The sequence below is a fragment of the Cynara cardunculus genome, assembly GCF_001531365.2.
Source record: "Cynara cardunculus var. scolymus isolate 2C chromosome LG 4, CcrdV1, whole genome shotgun sequence".
NCBI lineage: Eukaryota > Viridiplantae > Streptophyta > Magnoliopsida > Asterales > Asteraceae > Cynara > Cynara cardunculus.
In genome coordinates this window covers 13,035,502-13,056,437 of record NC_037531.1, presented here as the reverse complement: position 1 = coordinate 13,056,437, position 20,936 = coordinate 13,035,502, and the positions used below count along the sequence as shown (strand labels likewise).

At 30.5% G+C, this 20,936-nt stretch overlaps 2 protein-coding genes across 2 annotated transcripts; both read left to right on the top strand.

The window, feature by feature from the left end:
- Window positions 1-9,814: 9,814 nt before the first annotated feature.
- Window positions 9,815-11,886, top strand: LOC112511724 (jasmonate O-methyltransferase-like). Its single transcript, XM_025117442.1, has 4 exons — window positions 9,815-9,880; window positions 9,967-10,368; window positions 10,674-10,946; window positions 11,499-11,886. The coding sequence occupies exons 1-4, from the start codon at window positions 9,815-9,817 to the stop codon at window positions 11,850-11,852; spliced, it is 1,095 nt and encodes a 364-aa protein (XP_024973210.1). The 3' UTR covers window positions 11,853-11,886.
- A 6,762-nt stretch (window positions 11,887-18,648) lies between these two features.
- LOC112511778 (jasmonate O-methyltransferase-like) lies at window positions 18,649-20,672 on the top strand. Its single transcript, XM_025117541.1, has 4 exons — window positions 18,649-18,714; window positions 18,801-19,202; window positions 19,510-19,782; window positions 20,319-20,672. The coding sequence occupies exons 1-4, from the start codon at window positions 18,649-18,651 to the stop codon at window positions 20,670-20,672; spliced, it is 1,095 nt and encodes a 364-aa protein (XP_024973309.1).
- The last annotated feature ends 264 nt before the right edge of the window (window positions 20,673-20,936 follow it).

Sequence of the window (20,936 nt, the reverse complement as noted above, 5' to 3'; positions counted from 1 at the left end):
AATATATAAAACAATAATAATAAAATATATTATATTATTTAATTGATTGGTTTTAAGATTTTATATTACTTAATGATGATTCAATTTTTAAAGCATTTAACATTCCTATTAAGGAATGACAGTAGCATTTCCCTTAGAATAATGGTTAATAAAAGTAAAATTTAAATAGAAAAGTACTTTTATAACCAATTCAGCTCTGGTCCTAAGTCTGGCCGGATTTTTCTTATAAAAATTCAGTTTTTCAAATCTTTTTTAACATAAAATATTATACAATCTGAAATACCCTGCCCTATCTCTATCAGATTCATCTCTTCTAATATTGACTCCCCCACGAGTACTTGAAATATTTCCACCCAAAGTCAATCTCAGAGTCTTTAACTGAGGACATTTCGGCTTGATGTGATCAAGAGTATTACAATGAAAACAACATTAAGGCATCCAACAATTTCTAGACAAATGCCTCTGTTCTCCATATCTATAGCATTTTCTTTGTTCAAAATTACAGTCACTTTGGTGGACTTGATGACATCTCTAACATGGTCTTTCATTGAATCGTTGAAGCGGAGGGTTCTCTGTTTTCACAAACTTTGGTCTTCTATACTCAGCTGAAGAGCCCTTCCACTTTTTATTCTCAACTATTTTTTCTTCCCTCCGTTGGTTCTTATTTCTTTCTGGTGTTTCTGCCACGTCTACTGCCAATGAGAATGTTGAGGGATTCATCGCAATCACAAATTCTCGTATTGAAGGCTTTAATCCCCAAATATACTTCTCAACTTTATGAGATTATGATGAAATGTAGTGTTCAGCAAAACGGGAGTGTTCAATGAATTTCTCTGTGTACTCCCTAACAGTTTGGTTTCCCTACTCTAACTTTAAAAATTCCTCTTCTAGTTATCTTACTGCCGCTTTTGGGAAGAATTGTTCCTTGAATCGATCAACAAATTCCATCCAAGACATAGTTTGTAAAATATTGGGTTCCGCCAAAGATTCAACATCCCACCAATATGAAACATTGGACTTAAGCATCGTTAAGGTAAATCTGACCCTATCTTCGTAAGAATACTTGCTTGTATTAAAAATTGTTTCTATTTCCTTTAGCCAACACATTACTTTTACAGGATCTCTTTCTCTAGAAAAAGTTGGGGGTTTATAAAAACATCTTAATGACACCCCCTCTTGTGTTAGCAAATTGGATCTGTGAGTTAATCTCTACTGTTTCTGCTTCCACTCTGGCTAGAACTCCCAGAATGGATGGCAAAGTATTTCTCAATTTACTCATTTCTTCAGCTAACATATCGTGAGTAACATACTCAGGATGTTGTATTGGTTCTTCATAAACATTTTCCTGAATAGATTCACCTTGGTCTAGATGAACTTCAGGATGACTACTTCTTCCTCTTCCGCATCCCCTGCCCCGGTCTCTCCCTCTACCTCAACCCACTGGTAGATTTTTAGGAATATTCTCAGATGAATTTTCTCTCTCGTCTGGGCTGATGAGGGTGATCCTTTCAGACATTCTTGATTGGTTTGCCATCTGTCAATTTGCAAAATTTAATATTCACATAATCACATTCCTCAAATATAATAAGGTATCCAAAAATAAATATGTACCTGTAAACACATGATTACATTTGCCAGTTGTAATTTGAATTTACCTTACATATCGTCCTCTTAACCCATCATAATTATTCCAAAGGTTCTACATATGTCAGGGATCCTTAGTATGCAAATAATACAGTTTAAGTCTAGGCATACCTAAATCTCTTAAATTCAGGCTATGATACCAAAACTTGTAGCACCCCAAGATCACATTTGCATATAACCACACATTTCATATATCATGAAATATAATTTACATATTTGGTCCGACTATATATACAAAAGCTATATTACAAAAGTAGCTATCAAAATTTTCCACAAAAACCCATTACAAAACTTGTATACATAACAAGTATTCAAGTATAAAAGATATTACATTATCCCAAAAAGCAATCATATATTCTTCATACTTTCCCTTTCCCCTTACCATCAGATTGTGCCTGACCTGTAATGCACATTTCGAAATACAAATGAGTGTTAGACCTTGAGGTCTAGTGAGAAATCCGTTTGTTTGTTATTACAAGATGAAAAAGCACCAAAACATTTTTATAAACCCATATTTATATAAATAACAAATAAACATCGTTTTAACAAAACGAACCTCTTTTGCCGCATCTATAAGATGAGACATCACCCAATTATCGCATCAAATAACTATCATATAGATAAAATCATAAATTCCTCGCATCACATGGGTGAGACAACCCCAGTTCCTTGCAACACATTGGTGCGAGAACCCTATCTCATCGCATTACACGGTGCGATAAATCCAACTTGTCGCATCAATAGGATATGATAAGTCAATTTGTCACATCACAAGGATGCGACTAACATTCTTCTCGCATCACAAGGATGCGATAACCCAAGTCATCGCATCACACAGGTGCAATAACACAATGTCATCGCATCATAAGGATGCGACAAATTAAAAACCCAGTTTTCACATATAGTTGATTATGCCACTCTTATCCCATAATAAACCTCTCCTGATTATGTCACCCTTATCCCCAAATACAACTCTCATAATTATGTCACTCTTATATCCAAAATACACTTCTCCTGATTATACCATCCTTACATCCAAAATACACATTTCCTGATTGTGCCACTCTTATTCCAATCATTTGATATTTACATATCAAAATACAAAATTATGTTAATAATAACATAAACTCAGTTTCTAAACTCCCACGTAAAGAACAATACAGTTCCATTTTCAACATTGTAAAAAGGAAAGTTTATAACATAAGATCATATAGTTATCTCATTATATTAATCACAACAATAATAAGAGGCAATGGAGGTTTTTAAATCATTTTAAACACATAATCAACTCAACACCCTTAACTTACCACCATTAGTAAAAAACAACCCCGAACTTTTTAACCAATACCCTGATTCTCACATAAATATGTGATTAGAAAACGAATAAATAATTAAAAAGGTTTATACACATAAATTATTATAAAATTCAAGAAATTTAAAAAATAGTTACGTCATAGTTTTTCTTTTTGAATTTATAATTAAGACATGTTAAAAATAATGAAATCACAAACAATTTATATGATCAATAAATTGTTAAAATAATTGAAAATTACTTTAGAAAAAAAAAGGAAAATGGTGCCAGCGAGATTCATGGAGTGTTTGAGATTGCTTATAAAAATAAGTTATTGACTTATTTCGGTGTGGTACAGGTAATAAGCACTTTTAAATATTTGGATAAACAACTTATACTGGTGTCAAACCGGTAATAAATAGTTTTTGAAGAAGTTAAACCCTTCTGACTTGTAATAAGTTGATAAGTGCTTTTGTAAAAAAGAATAAGTTGTTTCAAATAAACAATTCCAAACATCCCCTCAAAACCTAATGCAACTTACACAATTTAACGTATTATCCAACCAAGTTGATACGTGTTTCGTTTAATTTTCTGGGTTTTCTCATTATATTCTAATTATAAGAAAATATCGAGACCCTCGACAATCGGAGGCCTCGTGCGTCGGCACCACCAACACACCCAATGGCCGACCCTGTCAGACATCACCAACATGGTGATTACCAAGCACATGCGTATCCAATATTCCAATGCAAATGGCGCTACCATAAAAATCAAGAAAAGTGACGTCCCATAAATGAAACGTGTTATAACGTGGTTCACATGAAATACACATTATTATCAGTGAATATATAGTTCAATCTTCTAATCCTATTCAGATAGCTATAAACATTTGTATTGGATGTGAAATTATAGAATCCACTAAAGTCCATCGTTTTCGTCTTCTAATTCCATGGTTCGCAGAGTTCTTGTAATCACAACCATATAAATTAAAACGAACTAAATATTAATCAAGTTCTTAAATGATATATCATCGTCGTAACTTGTAATTTATACTGGACCCCATCCTATCTGAACACCTTTTCGTCAACACCTAAATCACCACACATTTTGTGTTTTAATTTTTTTCCTCACAAAAATAATTATTTTATACATTTTTATTTTACAGAAACTGTAACATTTATAGTTGAATAGGTGTTATTAAAACATTATAAGTATTTTTTTGTAAATTAAAAAAATATTAGAAGAGTACTCGCGCAATGCAGCGAGACACATCTCGATTTTAATGTTCTATTTTATTATTTGTCTATGTCGATGTTATAATACGATTTTATGTGTTTTCAAGAAAACAATAATGATTTTATTTTTGAATAAAATATAAATTTGAAGATATCATAAAAGTTTGAAAAAAAAATATCAATGTTAATATCAAATCAACTATTTAAAAGTTCTATTTTTTTTTTGTAATTTCTTTAATTTATTTGTTTATTATAATTTAATTTAAGTTTAATAACGAAATAATTTATTTTTGGTTTAATAATATAACATTTTATAAAGATAATAATTAAGTATTCTGTTAGAACTCAACGATTTTTCTAATTATATTTTAAATTTTTTATATTTAAAATGAGATGTTTATCCTGTATTTGATTATGTTTATCTGCAGTTAGTTACACGAATTCAGATATAGAGCTTTAATAAGTTGTACTTACTCACAATTTACTTGCAATATTGAGTTTTAAGTAATATGCATGAATAAACAGTACTTTACGTATAAAAAGTGTTTTTTAAGAGTTTTTGTTAAATGTTTTATAATATAATATAGAAGTAATAGTGAGATGTAATTAAAAAATAATAATCCGATCATACGTCGTACTTGAAAAAGGGACCACATATAAGAAACATGTGTGGTCCTTAATTATGGGATCGTCATGTCAAATATCGTTGACAACGTTATGAAGTAAAGAAGGATGACCTTTTAATCGATTTAAGTTGTTGTTTGTTTTCTCATTTTTAAATTTTAATTATTATCTATGTTTAATTTTATTCGTATGTTTTGTAATTTAGACTTTTTGTTTTTTTATTATAAAAGTCTCTTATTATTTAATAAAATCTAAATAAATAAGAGTTAAACTAATATCTTAATTCATTTTATTTATTATTTTCTTAATTCTTTTTGACTATTGCTTTTTTCGTTGCCAGTGATGTCACCGTCCTTTCATCACCCATGTGAAATGCATGTCCCACCTTCTCTCTTTCTCTCTCTCTCTCTCTCTCTCTCTCTCTNTATATATATATATATATATATAGACTTGAGATCGTGTGAAAACAATGATTTTTCGTGAAACCCGTAAGACCAATTCTCAACCATTGGATTAAATCTACAATTTGATAATCTGAACATTCATAAACGCCACGAGCCTTCTCGATAATCACAAAATTGCCACCGTGCAACTTTAAACCATTAGATCATTAGTTTATAAAGTTGATCAATTAACATAAACTGGTCTTACGGGTCTCACTCTTGGTCTCACGTGAATCCAACCTTGTATATATACATACATATATATATATATATATATAGGGTATATTTCTTTTACAACCTTGTGCATTTGTACAACCTTTGCAACCCAATTAATTGAGATATTTATAGAAATGATTGGAGTTCATTTATTATGTTTTGAATATTTATGGAATATGAATAGAGTTTATTAATTATGATTAATACTTTATATTAGGAAACAATTAATTGATTAAAAATTGAATGGTTGAGATGAAGGTTGTATAGGGTGTAGGAATGTCTAAGGGTGTAGATTAACATCCCTCTATATATATATTATATATAATGCCGTAAGTGAGTTTGTTTGCGGAAAGATCAATACTTTTGAAAGATATCCAAATTCTTACTATGTTCCATCTGTAACTTTCCAATTGTTGAGATGAATTTCAGCAATGAAAATTTTATGAAAATCAAGAGAATTTATATAAAATGTCTGCACCTGCTTTTACAAAAACAAACTATTGATTAAAATTTTAAACTTCAGACGTTTGTCAGTTTATAAAAACAAACAGTCTTATTGATTCAGATTTCAAACTTTAACACCATATCTTATTAATAAGAAGTAAACTAAGACTTCAAACTTCAGCACCTCTTAAAAAACAAACGTCACCTAAATAATATTGACAACTTTTTTTAAATTAAATATATAGGCAGAGATAAAACGACAAATATTTTTACAAATCTTACAAATTAATCTTGTCTCTTCGTTATATGATTGAGGGTTGTGGATTACATCAATTCTTAAATTTACTTTAATTATGTTTTTAATTGATTTGATAACCTTCTCTAGATTTCAAAAATTAAAGACAAAGATTTGGTTCGTAGAGCTTGTAACAACAACATGTTTTGTATTTAAAATCACATGTAATTTTACCATTTTTATTTTCTCTTATTTAATTATTGTTCTTGTATGAACGTCACAATCTCTCTCCCTCTCTCTCTCTCTCTCTCTCTCTCTATATATATATATATATATATATATACATATATATGAGCTTGATCATTTGAGAACTTTAAAATTTATGAGATTCGTGAGAACTTTTACCTTAAAATTATGATTCACATAATTTTTTTTTCATAAGTGTAATATTTGATGTATTGATTAACATATATTTATTTCAAAATGTGTTTGTTTCATTTGTATTCAGTTCAATTATGACTCGAGTACATGTGAAACAAATATATGTTAACCACTACATTAAATTCTAGTTATAAATAAAAAAATTCATATAAAATAACACATGATGCATTAGTCTCAAGTTTATCATAATTTTATGGATTTTCCAAAAAAATCTCATGTGTGTGTGTGTGTGTATATGTGCGGTGGCTATAATGTCATGTTCAAAAGTAATGTTATAAACTAAAATTGGAAGTTCTGTTCTAAACAAGTTTTAGGAAAATACGTGCGGTAACTACTCATTAACATTAAAAGTTTTTAAAAGAAGTTGACAACAATCTTAGAACCATATGCTAATTTAAGTTCTCTAACTATACTCGTGCAATGTACTCTACAAATGTTTGATTAATGTTAGTAGTTTATTTAGATTGAAATCACAGTTTTAATTGAAATCACAGTTTTAATTGAAATCTCATCTAAGATGACAAAATCACGATTTTAATTTTTATAACAAATTTAATTGAAATCTCATTTGAAGTTATGAAAAAAAAAACATTCTATAATATTAGTGAAAATTTGAGCGGTGCGTAAGCTGTAACAACAGTAGTGGAAGTTCAAGACTATGCATGAAGAACCACATCACCAAACTAAGATAATGGATGTTCCCTCGTAAAACAATAAAATTAATATCCAGTGGGGTCGATGACCCACATATCATATATTAAACTGACAAAAACAAATACAACATTTTACCGTAACATTCTATAATATTTGAATTATAAATTAGAGAGGTACGTCAAGCCTTGATAGTAGTAACACCAACACGACAGATAAATAACTACATCACCAAGTAGTATAATGGGTAGACATTCCCATATAAAAAATAAAATACCTAGTAAGCTGCAAAATCATATGTTAGATATCAAACTAAGAACATATAATATATTTGGTCTAAACAAAAAACCTAAGATTCATCACAGATATGTAAACTAAAAACATGTACTATATTTGATCTTAAGCAAAAGGTCGAGATCCAAGAAAAGTATGTTTATTCCATTTTTAGCCCTTTCTTTTGTAGCAATCTTTCTCTTGCCACTTTTATTCCATCTTCCAAAGCGGGATGCAAGCAATATTGAGAAAAAAGTTAACCCTTTTTTTTTTGTATCCACCTCCCACATGTCTCTTTCATTCTTTGATTCAATATGAGATGTAAACAATAATGTGCAGAAAAAATGATTTATAATGCTTAGAAGTTGTCATCAGATTATCCATAGTTATTGCTTTTACATGGATAAAAATAAAGTTATAAACATACAGATTATAGATATATAAATATTGTTTTTACAACTATAATTTCTACCAATTTTATGGTGTTGATATAAACAAGATATTGATAATAAACAAGTATTTATAGGTCAATTAAGGTATATTATGGGTAATTATCTTTTTTGAATTTATATGGGTTTGTTTTGTGATATTATATACAATAACTTTCAAATAACAACAGTAAATAAGTACAAATAAATTCAATATCAAAATATCTGAAACGTTCTTACAATAATAAGGGGCCGTTTACCAATCGCTTATCCGGGTAAACGCTTACCAGGTCACCGACAACTCTAAACAAATTATAATAGTTTTCAATATTTAATTTAATAATTTAGTAATTATTAAAGTAGTAGGGCCACGGCCACCACAAAAATATAGAAATTAAAGCGTTTCGTGTTTCTTATTTTTGTTTTACAAATCATGAATGGTTATGTCTTTTCAAAAAACGTGAGTACGTATTCCACTTACACGTCATAAACTCTCGTTTGAGTGGAAATGGTATAACTTTTTTTTAAATGAAAGATTGATTAATTATTTTTCAAATTATGTTATTTGTATAAATCGTACAAATCTTATTTAATTAATAATAATTGTTTCTTTTTTTTATTTTTTTTTTATAATTATGATAGATTGATTAATCATTTTTATTGTGGAGAGTGTTAATCATGTATATTATCATCTTCAAGAAAAAATGAAACAATTTCATTAAAATTGTATAAGTATTATATGAAACAATTTTATAATATTAAATAATTTCATTAAACAAAATCATTAAATTAAACAATAAAATCGACGAATAATGGTGGTTTGCACGGCTTGTACAAATATAAATGGTTTGCACTTGATTGCTCATATATATGTGTGTGTGTATATATATATATATATATATATATATATATATATATATAGGGGAGGGATATTTTACAAAACAAACCATTTATACAAAACGTGAAACCCGTTGATTTTATTGTTTGTTTTAGTGAAATTTTTTCATGAAATTGTTTAATACGATAAAATTGTTTCAAATAATTATAGACATTATCATCTTCATTATATAAATTTTAATAACAAATTTAATCAAAATAAGAAATACATGAAACAATTTAATTTTTACATAAAAACAAAAATATATGAAATATTTTCATCATGAAATGAATTAATCATACTTACCAATTTCATGAAAAATGTTTCACTAAAATAAACAATGAAATCGACAGTTTTCATTGTTTGTACAAATAGCTTGGTTTGCATTTATCCCTTCCCTCATTATATATATATATATATATATATAGAGAGAGAGAGAGAGAGAGAGAGAGAGAGTTCAATACAAACAGAAAGGCGGAAACAATGTCAATGTTAAATTAAGAGAACATGAAATGACAAAATCACATGAAAGTTTACATTGAAATCACATGTAATTAAGAAACAACTTTGGCCATGACCTAGGTCTCGAGCCAAGTCGCTGACACACCCTCATGTCAACCGTATTACATAATCGTATGTGATATCAGTGTAAAAGTAAATATGATTTGATCATTCTTGTGTTTTCTTATTTTAATCGTATTTTTCTTTGAACCTCTTTTTCTTTTTATACACAAAATATTATTAAAAACTAACACGAAAAAAGAATAAGTAGATGATTACATTACAATAATGGACAAAACAGAAAATAAAAATGTAAAAAAATACATGATGGATTCATTTAAGGATACAAAATGGTGTAAAAAAAACATGTTGGGTCCATTTAAGGATACAAAATGGTAACAAATGAACACCACATATTCCCAAGTCTCTTGGCCTATATGTACCCATGATTCCATCATACACTTTCATCAAATTAAGCTTTATTCTTAATAGACAGACCTTTAATTAAATCATGCAAGTTCTTCACATGAACAAAGGAGAAGGGGAGACTAGCTATGCCAAAAACTCCCTGATTCAGGTAACTAGATTCCCTAAAACCACTCGTTTTAGATAATTATTTTCATCATTTTGTTTACTTATATCATGAAATTTACACAATCGCAGAAAAAGATCATATTAGTTGGTAGTTCAATGTTGGAATCTGCCATTGCGAACATTTTATGGGAGGTCAAGCCTGGGAGTATGGGGGTAGCCGACCTCGGTTGCTCATCTGGACCCAACTCCTTGACCGTCATCTCTAAGATTGTGCATATGGTGCAAGCTGCTAGTGATCGGATGGGTCGGCCCATGCCTGAACTAAGGATCTCCTTGAACGACCTGCCTGGCAACGATTTCAACTATGTGTTTCAATCACTGCCAGAGCTTTACAAGAAACTAAAGCTTGATTGTGGCATTGAAGGTAACTGTTACATTTGGGGTTTGCCAGGTTCCTTTTATGGCAGATTGTTTCCCTCCCATAGCCTTCACTTCGTCCATTCTTCTTCCAGCCTCCACTGGCTCTCTCAGGTAAATTTACATACTTTAATATGATTAAATATATTGATAGGGGCATATATTCATTTGAGAACCGATCAAACCAACTATTCATGAATTATTAACGATGAAACATCGCGATAGTTATTCATGAATAATGGAAATGCATGATATTCATAAGCAATAATACTATTACTCATGCTTGAATATTTAGGGATATTAATCATGAATAATTGGTTCTAAAAAATATTTACTGTTTCGAAATGAACTTTCCCTACATCAGTAATGTTATTTTATTTGGCAAAACTAAGTTGATACATCTTGCGACATATGAATAGGTTCCATCGGGTTTGGAACCCTGTGCTGGAACCCATTTGAACAAAGAGAAGGTATACATATCAAAGAGTAGCTCCACAAGCGTAGTGGAAGCATACCAACAACAGTTCCATGAGGATTTCTCCTTGTTTTTGAGGTCACGTGCTAAGGAAATGGTTGCTAAGGGACGTATGGTTCTATCATTCATGGGTCGACGGTCCCCTGACCCACGAGCAGATGAAGCTTGCTATCAATGGGAGCTTTTGGCTCGTGCTCTAATGAGCATGGCTTTAGATGTGTGTACAATTCTCTCTCTCTCTCTCCCTCTCTCTCTCTCTCTCAACCTGACTTTGTAAATAAAATATTAAATTAGGACATCTAATTACTGTGACGCGTCCTAAAGGGGTGTTTGGTTTGACAAAATGTTTTTGAGGGATTTAGATTTCGTGGAAGGATTTGAAATATTTGTGTTTTTGGTTTGTAGAATTTTAAATGGAATTGAATTCCATTTTTTATAGATAATTTGTAAAAACAATTAAATTGCCTTTTTATTAATGATTATTATGAAACAAATGTTTTAACTAACTTTGAAAAATTATTACAAATAAATCATACGAAATCCCATGAAATACCAACTACCCTCATTGGCATGTTTGTAGGATTTCATTGAAATCTCAAGATTTAAATTTCGGACTTTCCATTAAACCAAATGTTGCGATTTAAATGGAATTCAATTTCAAATCCCGCAAACCAAACGGACTCTAAAGGAATCATTTTGTTGTAATGCGAGAAAGTGGGGTTTTGTCATGAAAAAGTCTAATGAACAAACGATATATATGTTGTTGTAGGGACTTGTGGAAAAGGAAAGCATTGATTCGTTTAACGCCCCTTATTACGCACCAAGCTTAGAAGAAGTACAGTATGAGGCCGAGAAAGAAGGATCATTTGCAGTCGATTGTGTTGAAGCTTTTGAGATAGAATGGGATGGTGGTGACACAAGTGATCTCAAGGAGTCAAGAGGCACTCGAGTGTCTAAAATCATTCGAGCCGTGGTGGAGCCGATGATGGAGAGTCATTTTCATCTCAGACATGAAAGGATGGATGAGTTGTTTATGAGATATGCTAAGATCGTCGATGGTTGCTTGTCCAAAACAAGATCAATATATATTAATCTGCTTATTTCTTTCGTGAAAAAGGATTGATCTCGTGATCTTAAATTCATCTGTGTTTTTCTTGACCACTTTACCTCTTTTTTCTTATTTACCTTAGATTTTCGTTACTCGTATTATGATCCAAGTAAAAATTTATATTATTTTATGTATTAATATTCTCTTCTTACGCTTCTCATTATAACTTCATTTCTCACACGATTCTTCGCCTAGTCACCTAATGCAATAATAAATACGTTATAACAATGATGTTATTGGTATAAGTCTTGTCAGCAATACGATTTCGTCCAAAAATGCAAAAGTTTCTTGCGTTACAAAACACACAACTTTTTAACCAAATCGATTCTAATAAAAAAAAAGTTATAATAACCTCGTTATTAGTATAAGGATATGTTTGGTAAGCTAGTTGTTAGCTCAATGTTGATCAACTAGCTAATAAACTAATTACATTTGACTAAAAGTAACTGATAAACTAAATGAAAAATATAAAATATCAAATAATACATGTTATTATATGAATAAATTTTAATATATGATAATACTTATATTGCATTATATGTGTGGATTTTTGAAAGATGTTATTACTTTTACTTGAAAACTTGTTATGTTTACAACTCTTGTACTGTGTGTGTATGGAAAAAGTTTGTAGCTACTTTTGTAATGTAGTAAGTTGTGACCAATGTGTAAATATTTGAATTTCATGTTATAAGAAATATGTGGGCAATATACAAATGTGAAATGGGGTGTTACAGAAGCTAACCTGAATTCGAGGAAGAGATCAAGGTGAGAGATGTAGAGATTGACGATGGAGAGGTAACGATCAAGACGCGAGGAGAGTCGATGAATTTTAGGGCTAAAGGCCTGAAGATGCAGAGATTTGTGGTAGAAGAAAGTGATTATAATACCCTAACCAAACCATATTGTTTCGGTTCACTAAAAAAACCAATCAACCTATAGCGATAACATGTCATCTTTATAAGTTGCAAAAGTTTTTGTCAAATTCGTTTTATATATCACTAAAATATTTAATATATAGTTTACTTTGCAAACCATCTATTTCATATAAACTAGCATCAACCAATAACATAATTCTATTTTTATTTTTATTTTTAATGCATAAGGGTATGATTGTCCTTTAACTTTATAGTAGATAGTTTTGATAATATTTTAATTGTGTCTAAATTTGGAAGATTATACAGATTAGAAGGTTTTTTAGGAAACGATCAATCAATTTGTTTTTAATAGATACTTACCAGCATTAATATTTTGTATTATTTTATTAAATAAAAATCCATCAATTTCAAAGTTTATATATAATCATCTTTTTCTTAACAATTTATTTATTCCATTTTCATAATAACAAAAGAAATAGGTATTTTTGTCAATTTTCAATTTTTTCCAGATTTAATAATAATATAGTTGTGATATTTTCCAGATTTTGAGTATATTGTTTTGTTTCATTTGTAAAATTTATGAATAAATTGATTTCCTTACAAATTTTATTAATGAAATCATGTTATCTAGTTTTCAAAATGTTTCATTCATGAAACTAATTTCATTTTGGTTAGAAACCTTGAAACTAATTTCATTAAGGAAATTATATTATTCAGTTTTCAAAATATTTCATTGATTGAATCATATTTAGTTTCATTAATAAACTCAATTTCATTTTGGTTAGAAACCATGAGACCAACTTCATCTTGGTTAGGAAACATGAAACCAAATCTCACTAATTAAATAATTTCATCCAATTTTCAAAATGTTTCATTCATGAAATCAATTTCACTAATGAAACCAATTTCGCTAATGAAATTATGTTATTCAGTTTTCAAAACGTTTCATTCAGTTTTGAAAACGTTTTATTCTTTATCGTTTGATTAAAGAATATTTTTTTATGTTTCATGATTTATTAAAATATCTCTCTTTTTATTGTTTATAGGTAACTTTATTTTTAATATGGAATTCATTTAATTCTAATATTTACTTATAAAATAAAGAAAGTTTTTGTTGAATATATGATTTCCCATATTTTCCTAACATTTTTTTTGTTAAAGCCATTCTAATAAAAAAAAAATCGTATATATAGATTTTAAAGCTATTATTTTGTTTATTAATGTTGATATCCAGTTTTGTCCTTTCTTGGATAAAATAATAACAATTTTTATTTTTATTTTTTCACTCTATCAAAATAACTTCTTTTAATAATGGCTTTTAATCATAAAAATGAATGGATGAAATTGATTTATAGGATTTGTATAAAAAGAAGCGGTTTGTATTTGATCGTAGTCTCTCTCTCTCTCTCTCTCTCTCTATATATATATATATATAGGGGCCTATTCAAGGGAGAACTGAGTTGTTTGTGGTAACTGTGAGAACCAATATTAACCACAAATCAATAGATAAATTAGGAAATTTATAAATTTGGTAATTTTAAATTAAAATCTTAATACAAGGATATTNGATTGTTCAATGACTTATTTGTTCCAAAAATTGTCCAAAGAGTTATTTAACATTTTTTGGAATGTCCAAGGACTTATTTATTCCAAAAATTGTCCAATGACTTATTTATTTCAAAAATTGTCCAAGGACTTATTTAACATATTTTGAAATGTCCAATGACTTATTTGTTTCAAAAAATTGTCCAATGACTTATTTAACATGTTTTGGAATGTCCAAGGACTTATTTGTTCCAAAAAATTGTCCAARGACTTATTTAACATGTTTTGGAATGTCCAAGGACTTATTTGTTCCAAAAAAAAGTCTAAAGACTTAATCATTCCAAACAAGAAAGTCCATTGGTTTTTATTGTACTTTTCCCTTTATAAAATCTCATCTCTCCTCTCTCTTTCCTCTCACCTCACCTTTGTCATCAAGACATTCCACCACCACCATCACCACCACCACCTATTCCTGTTACAACCCTAGATATACAAATAATGTAAGCACAATGTAAACACCACTGTAAACCATTTTTGTACAACCCTAGATATACAAATATTGCGATCACAATGTCAACGCCATTGCCAAAACAATTTCTTGTACAGCCCTGTGGTATATACTGTGAAAACAGTCTGCACACCACACTTTGGGCACAGCGTGCACACTCTATAAACGGTGGTTTTGTGATGGGATGACAATGTGCATATTGGCACAATAACGTCGTCACGAAACAATGTTTGCTTCTTCCAATCTACTTCAAATAGATGAATCTGGGTCCTTGACAGGAAATTGATAGATCTGAACTTGCAGCACCGGTCATCCGGTATTCCTCGTTATCCACGGGTGTCACCGACCTGAAACGTAAACTGGAAGAAGGGGGTGTAAGAGATCGTATATAAGCAACCAAAATGTAAGTTTCAAGATCATTAACGAACCTTAATAATGGTGTGGTCGTTGGATCTATGGTAACTGGAGGTGATCGTCGAATCTATGGTGTGGTGACCGAAGGGTGGTCGTCGATCTGTGGTGTAACCCTTAGTTTGGAGGGTGGTCATCGGATCTTTGGTATGGGACTGGAGGATGGTCGTCGGATCTGTGTTATGGTGATCGACTGAAGTTGTCGCTGAATCTGTGGTACCCAAAAGTGGTCAGGAATCTGGGTAGAAAAAATGCTGTGATTAGGGTTTGCAGGAGGAGAGAGATAGTTGACTATATTAAATATATTAAGTTGTTTCCTTATAAAATTACTAAATCACCTCTTATCATTAAATAAATTATAAAACAATTTATTTAAAATGAATGGTTTATATTAAATTTCACGGATCTTACAATTTATGAATTTCTTAAATGATTAAACTCCTAATATTAGGTGTGTGTATATATATTATTGAGTTCACATGAGACCATCCTATTTTAACGAGACATGTGATATCATATTTTTATACTTGAAACTTCATAGTAAAACATTGTAAAGGTAAAAAAAATTGAACCTTCACAGCAAAAACACTGTGAAGGTTACATTCACTGTATTTTGTTGTGAAATTTCAAGTATAAAAAAATGGTCTCACGGGTCTCGTGAAAACAGATGGTCTTGCATGATCCCAAGTCTAGATATATTGTGATAGAGTGTTAAGGGGTTGCCTTCACATGAGAACAAGTTGTTTTCGTGTGACCCATGAGCCACTTTTTTACATTTGACACTTCATATATAGCAAAATAATGTGAAGGTAACCAATCTAGTATCATGTTCAAACGAGAAGTATATCTATGTGTATATGTATATATATATATATATATATATATATATATATATAGGGTGATTCAAATACTAACTCATTTTTTTGTGTTAACTCTACTAACCAATATCAACCAATCACATTTTTTCTTTACTTTATGTTCAAATGTAAGTTATAAATTGAATACAAGGGTCATTTTGTAATTTGACCTTTATGTAACTCCCTAATAATTATTTGGGAGTTACAAATCTTTTAAGATCCCTCTAATTGATCATGAGGTAATTCCGATGTTCACGGTGTTCATGGTGTTCATATCCATGTAATGTCCATGAATATTCACCGTGTTCATATAAATGTTCACCGTGTTCATATAAATGTTCACCGTGTTCATGCGATGTGTTTACAAAAGTACCCTCTGAACCGTTGTTCATAGGCATCTCAATTAATATATTAATTAAATGATTATTTTTACAGTCTCATTTAATAAAGACCGTTCGATGAGAAAATGAACGATCAAGATCGGGTTAACATAGTTTGCACAATAGTTTTGGTTAGTATTTGAACCAGCCTCGTATATATATATATATATATATATATATATATATATATATATATATATATATATATATATATAAAAGACCTATAGATATGAGATCTTGTTGCTTTCTTTTATTTTCTCAATCATATTAGGCTAGTCGGCCAATTGCCTCCCAAAATTTAGAAGACTATACTGATGACATGTTGTCCTTTTTTGTCCTCAAAATTTTGGCAGAAAATTATCGTCGTTATAAACCCATATTTTGTTGCTTTAATCATAAAGATGGCATTGCAATGACCTCGTCGCTAAGATAACTAATAACGTTAAAACCGTACATTGTTTTTTTGATGTATATAATATTTATATACGACAAATGCAACAAATACACTTACACATCTTCCTTACCTTTGGTGAGGTTTGAACCCTTGATTTCGTAGGAGACCAAAGATTATGATACCGCTAAGCCAAAATCTCTTGAAGGTCAAATACTATGATACCGCTAGACCAAAGACTTTTTGGTCATAACATTGTTGTATGTGTCGTTGCAGAAGCTGACTTAATGGAAATTGAGAACATAATATTGATAATAAACAAGTATTTATAGGTGAATTAAGGTATATTGCGGGTAATTATCTGTTTTGAATTTATAAGGGTTTGTTTTGTGATATTATGTACAATAATTTTCAAATAACAACGATAAATAAGTATAAATAAATTCAATATCAATAAAAATAATAAATCAGATCAGATCAGATCAAATAAAATAAATTTAGTTTATCTCATCCAAAGATGAGCAATTTGCATAATGGTTAAGATGTTAGAAAAAAAAAAAATACTAAAACATGTCAAAATAATAGTAATAAAAAAATAAAAACATTTAAATGAAAATAAAACAAATAATAATAGGAATAGAACAAATTAAAAAAAACGATAACTCCAAACAAATTATAATAGTTTTCAATGTTTAATTTAATAATTTAGTAATAATTAAAATAGTAGGGCCACGGCCACCACAAAAATGTAGACACCACGTTATACAAATGAAAGTGTTTCGTGTTTTTTGTTTTTGTTTCACAATCATGATGAATGATATGTCTTTCTAAGAAACGTGAGTATTTACTCCACTTATACGTCATAAACTCTCGTTTGAATTAATCACATTAAATAATTTTATGTTTTTTTTTATTAAAATAAACAATGAAATCGACAGTTTCTACGGTTTGTACAGATAATTTGGTTTGCATTTATCTCTCTCCTCATTATATATATATATATATATATATATATATATATATATATATATGGGCTGGTTCAAATACTAACCCAATATTTTGTGCAAACTATGCTAACCCATCTTAATCGTTCATTTTCTCATCTAACGGTTATTATTAAATGAGATTAAATAAACAATAATTTAATTAATATATTAATTAATATGTGTATGAACAATTGTTCAAAGGATAAATTGGTCAAAAATTTGTATTAATTAATATGTGTATGAACAATCGTTCATCTTCGTGCCTATATCAAGGTACGAACATTCATGTGAACCCTATGGTGTGAACCCTAGATATATGAACATTAGCTACATCGTGTGAACCTAATGAACACTATAATCGATATATGTTGGTCATATGATCATGTTCTTCAACCTTGATGCATGCTCGTAGTGATACACGTGCACGACGATGAGACATGCACATTAACAAAAACAGGGGTTGTGCAGATAAAACCGATACCTGTACTTTATATCTGTTCGTGCATGATGTTCGTTGTAGGTGGTTTCATATGTGAATTAGTTGTCAATAAGATGAACATATTTGAATCTTCATGTCATTATTAGATGAAGATCAATTTGAGATATTGTAGGATTTGTAACTCCCAATTAAAATATTTGGGAGTTACATAAGAATGACTAATGACCTGGAGTTACATAAGAATGACTAATGACCTAAATACTCTTATCATTAATATTTGGATCCATCTAAGGATACAAAGTGGAAACAAATGAACACCACATGTTCACAAGTCACTTGGCCTATATGTACCCATGATTCCTTCTTACACTTTCATCAAATTAAGCTTTATTCTTAACATACAGACATTCAATTAAATCATGCAAGTTCTTCACATGAACAAAGGAGAAGGGGAGACTAGCTATGCCAAAAACTCCCTAATTCAGGTAACTAGATTCCCTAAAACCTCTAGTTTTAGATACCTATTTTCATCATTTTGTTTACTTATGTCATGATATTTACACAATCGTAGAAAAAGATCATATTAAATGGTAGTTCAATGTTGGAATCTGCCATTGTGAACATTTTATGGGAGGTCAAGCCTGGGAGCATGGGGGTAGCCGACCTTGGTTGTTCATCTGGACCCAACTGCTTGACCGTCATCTCTAAGATTGTGCATATGGTGCAAGCTGCTAGTGATCGGATGGGTCGGCCCATGCCTGAACTAAGGATCTCTTTGAACGACCTCCCTGGCAACGATTTCAACTATGTGTTTCAATCACTGCCAGAGCTTTACAAGAAACTAAAGCTTGATTGTGGCATTAAAGGTAACTGTTACATTTGGGGTTTGCCAGGTTCCTTTTATGGCAGATTGTTTCCCTCCCATAGCCTTCACTTCGTCCATTCTTCTTCCAGCCTCCATTGGCTCTCTCAGGTAAATTTACATACTTTAATATGATTAAATATATTGATAGGGGCATATATTCATTTGAGAACCGATAAAACCAACTATTCATGAATTATTAACGATGAAATATCGCGATAGTTATTCATGAATAATGGAAATGCATGATATTCATAAGCAATAATACTATTAGTCATGCTTGAATATTTAGGGATATTAATCATGAATAATTGGTTCTCAAAAATATTTACTGTTTCGAAATGAACTTTCCCTACATCGGTAATGTTATTTTATTTGGCAAAACTAAGTTGATGTACATCTTGCGTCATATGAATAGGTTCCATCGGGTTTGGAACCCTGTGCTGGAACCCATTTGAACAAAGAGAAGGTATACATATCAAAGAGTAGCTCCACAAGCGTAGTGGAAGCATACCAACAACAGTTCCATGAGGATTTCTCCTTGTTTTTGAGGTCACGTGCTAAGGAAGTGGTTGCTAAGGGACGTATGGTTCTATCATTCATAGGTCGACGGTCCCCTGACCCACGAGCAGATGAAGCTTGCTATCACTGGGAGCTTTTGGCTCGTGCTCTAATGAGCATGGCTTTAGATGTGTGTACAGCTGTCTCTCTCTCTCTCGACCTGACTTTGTAAATAAAATATTCAATTAGGACATCTAATTACTGTGACGCGTCCTAAAGGGGTGTTTGGTTTGACAAAATGTTTTTGAGAGATTTAGATTTCGTGGAAGGATTTGAAATATTTAGTGTTTTTGGTTTGTAGAATTTTAAATGGAATTGAATTCCATTTTTTATAAATAATTTGTAAAAACAATTAAATTGCCTTTTTATTAATGATTATTATGAAACAAATGTTTTAACTAACTTTGAAAAATTATTACAAATAAATCATACGAAATCCCATGAAATACCAACTACCCTCATTGGCATGTTTGTAGGATTTCATTGAAATCTCAAGATTTAAATTTCGGACTTTCCATTAAACCAAATGTTGCGATTTAAATGGAATTCAATTTCAATCCCGCAAACCAAACGGACTCTAAAGGAATCATTTTGTTGTAATGTGAGAAAGTGGGGTTTTGTCATGAAAAAGTCTAATGAACAAAAACGATATATATGTTGTTGTAGGGACTTGTGGAAAAGGAAAGCATTGATTCGTTTAACACCCCTTATTACGCACCAAGCTTAGAAGAAGTACAATATGAGGCCGAGAAAGAAGGATCATTTGTAGTCGATTGTGTTGAAGCTTTTGAGATAGAATGGGATGGTGGTGAGACAACTGATCTCAAGGAGTCAAGAGGCACTCGAGTGTCTAAAACCATTCGAGCCGTGGTGGAGCCGATGATGGAGAGTCATTTTCATCTCAGACATGAAACGATGGATGAGTTGTTTATGAGATATGCTAAGATCGTCGATGGTTGCTTGTCCAAAACAAGAGCAATATATATTAATCTGCTTATTTCTTTCGTGAAAAAGGATTGATCTCGTGATCTTAAATTCATCTGTGTTTTTCTTGACCGCCTTTACCTCTTTTTTCTTATTTACTTTAGATTTTCGTTACTCGTATTATGATCCAAGTAAAAATTTATATTATTTTATGTATTAATATTCTCTTCTTACGCTTCTCATTATAACTTTATTTCTCACACGATTCTTCGCCTAGTCACCTAATGCAATAATAAATACGTTATAACAATGATGTTATTGGTATAAGTCTTGTCAGCAATACGATTTCGTCCAAAAATG

Bases quoted from the DNA above. Each gene is read 5' to 3' on its own strand.
- LOC112511724 (XM_025117442.1), top strand. From the start codon at position 9,815: ATGCAAGTTCTTCACATGAACAAAGGAGAAGGGGAGACTAGCTATGCC. The intron at 10,369-10,673 runs GTAAATTTACAT...ACATATGAATAG, and splicing joins GCCTCCACTGGCTCTCTCAG to GTTCCATCGGGTTTGGAACC. The intron at 10,947-11,498 runs GTGTGTACAATT...ATGTTGTTGTAG, and splicing joins TAATGAGCATGGCTTTAGAT to GGACTTGTGGAAAAGGAAAG.
- LOC112511778 (XM_025117541.1), top strand. From the start codon at position 18,649: ATGCAAGTTCTTCACATGAACAAAGGAGAAGGGGAGACTAGCTATGCC. The intron at 18,715-18,800 runs GTAACTAGATTC...ACACAATCGTAG, and splicing joins CCAAAAACTCCCTAATTCAG to AAAAAGATCATATTAAATGG. The intron at 19,203-19,509 runs GTAAATTTACAT...TCATATGAATAG, and splicing joins GCCTCCATTGGCTCTCTCAG to GTTCCATCGGGTTTGGAACC.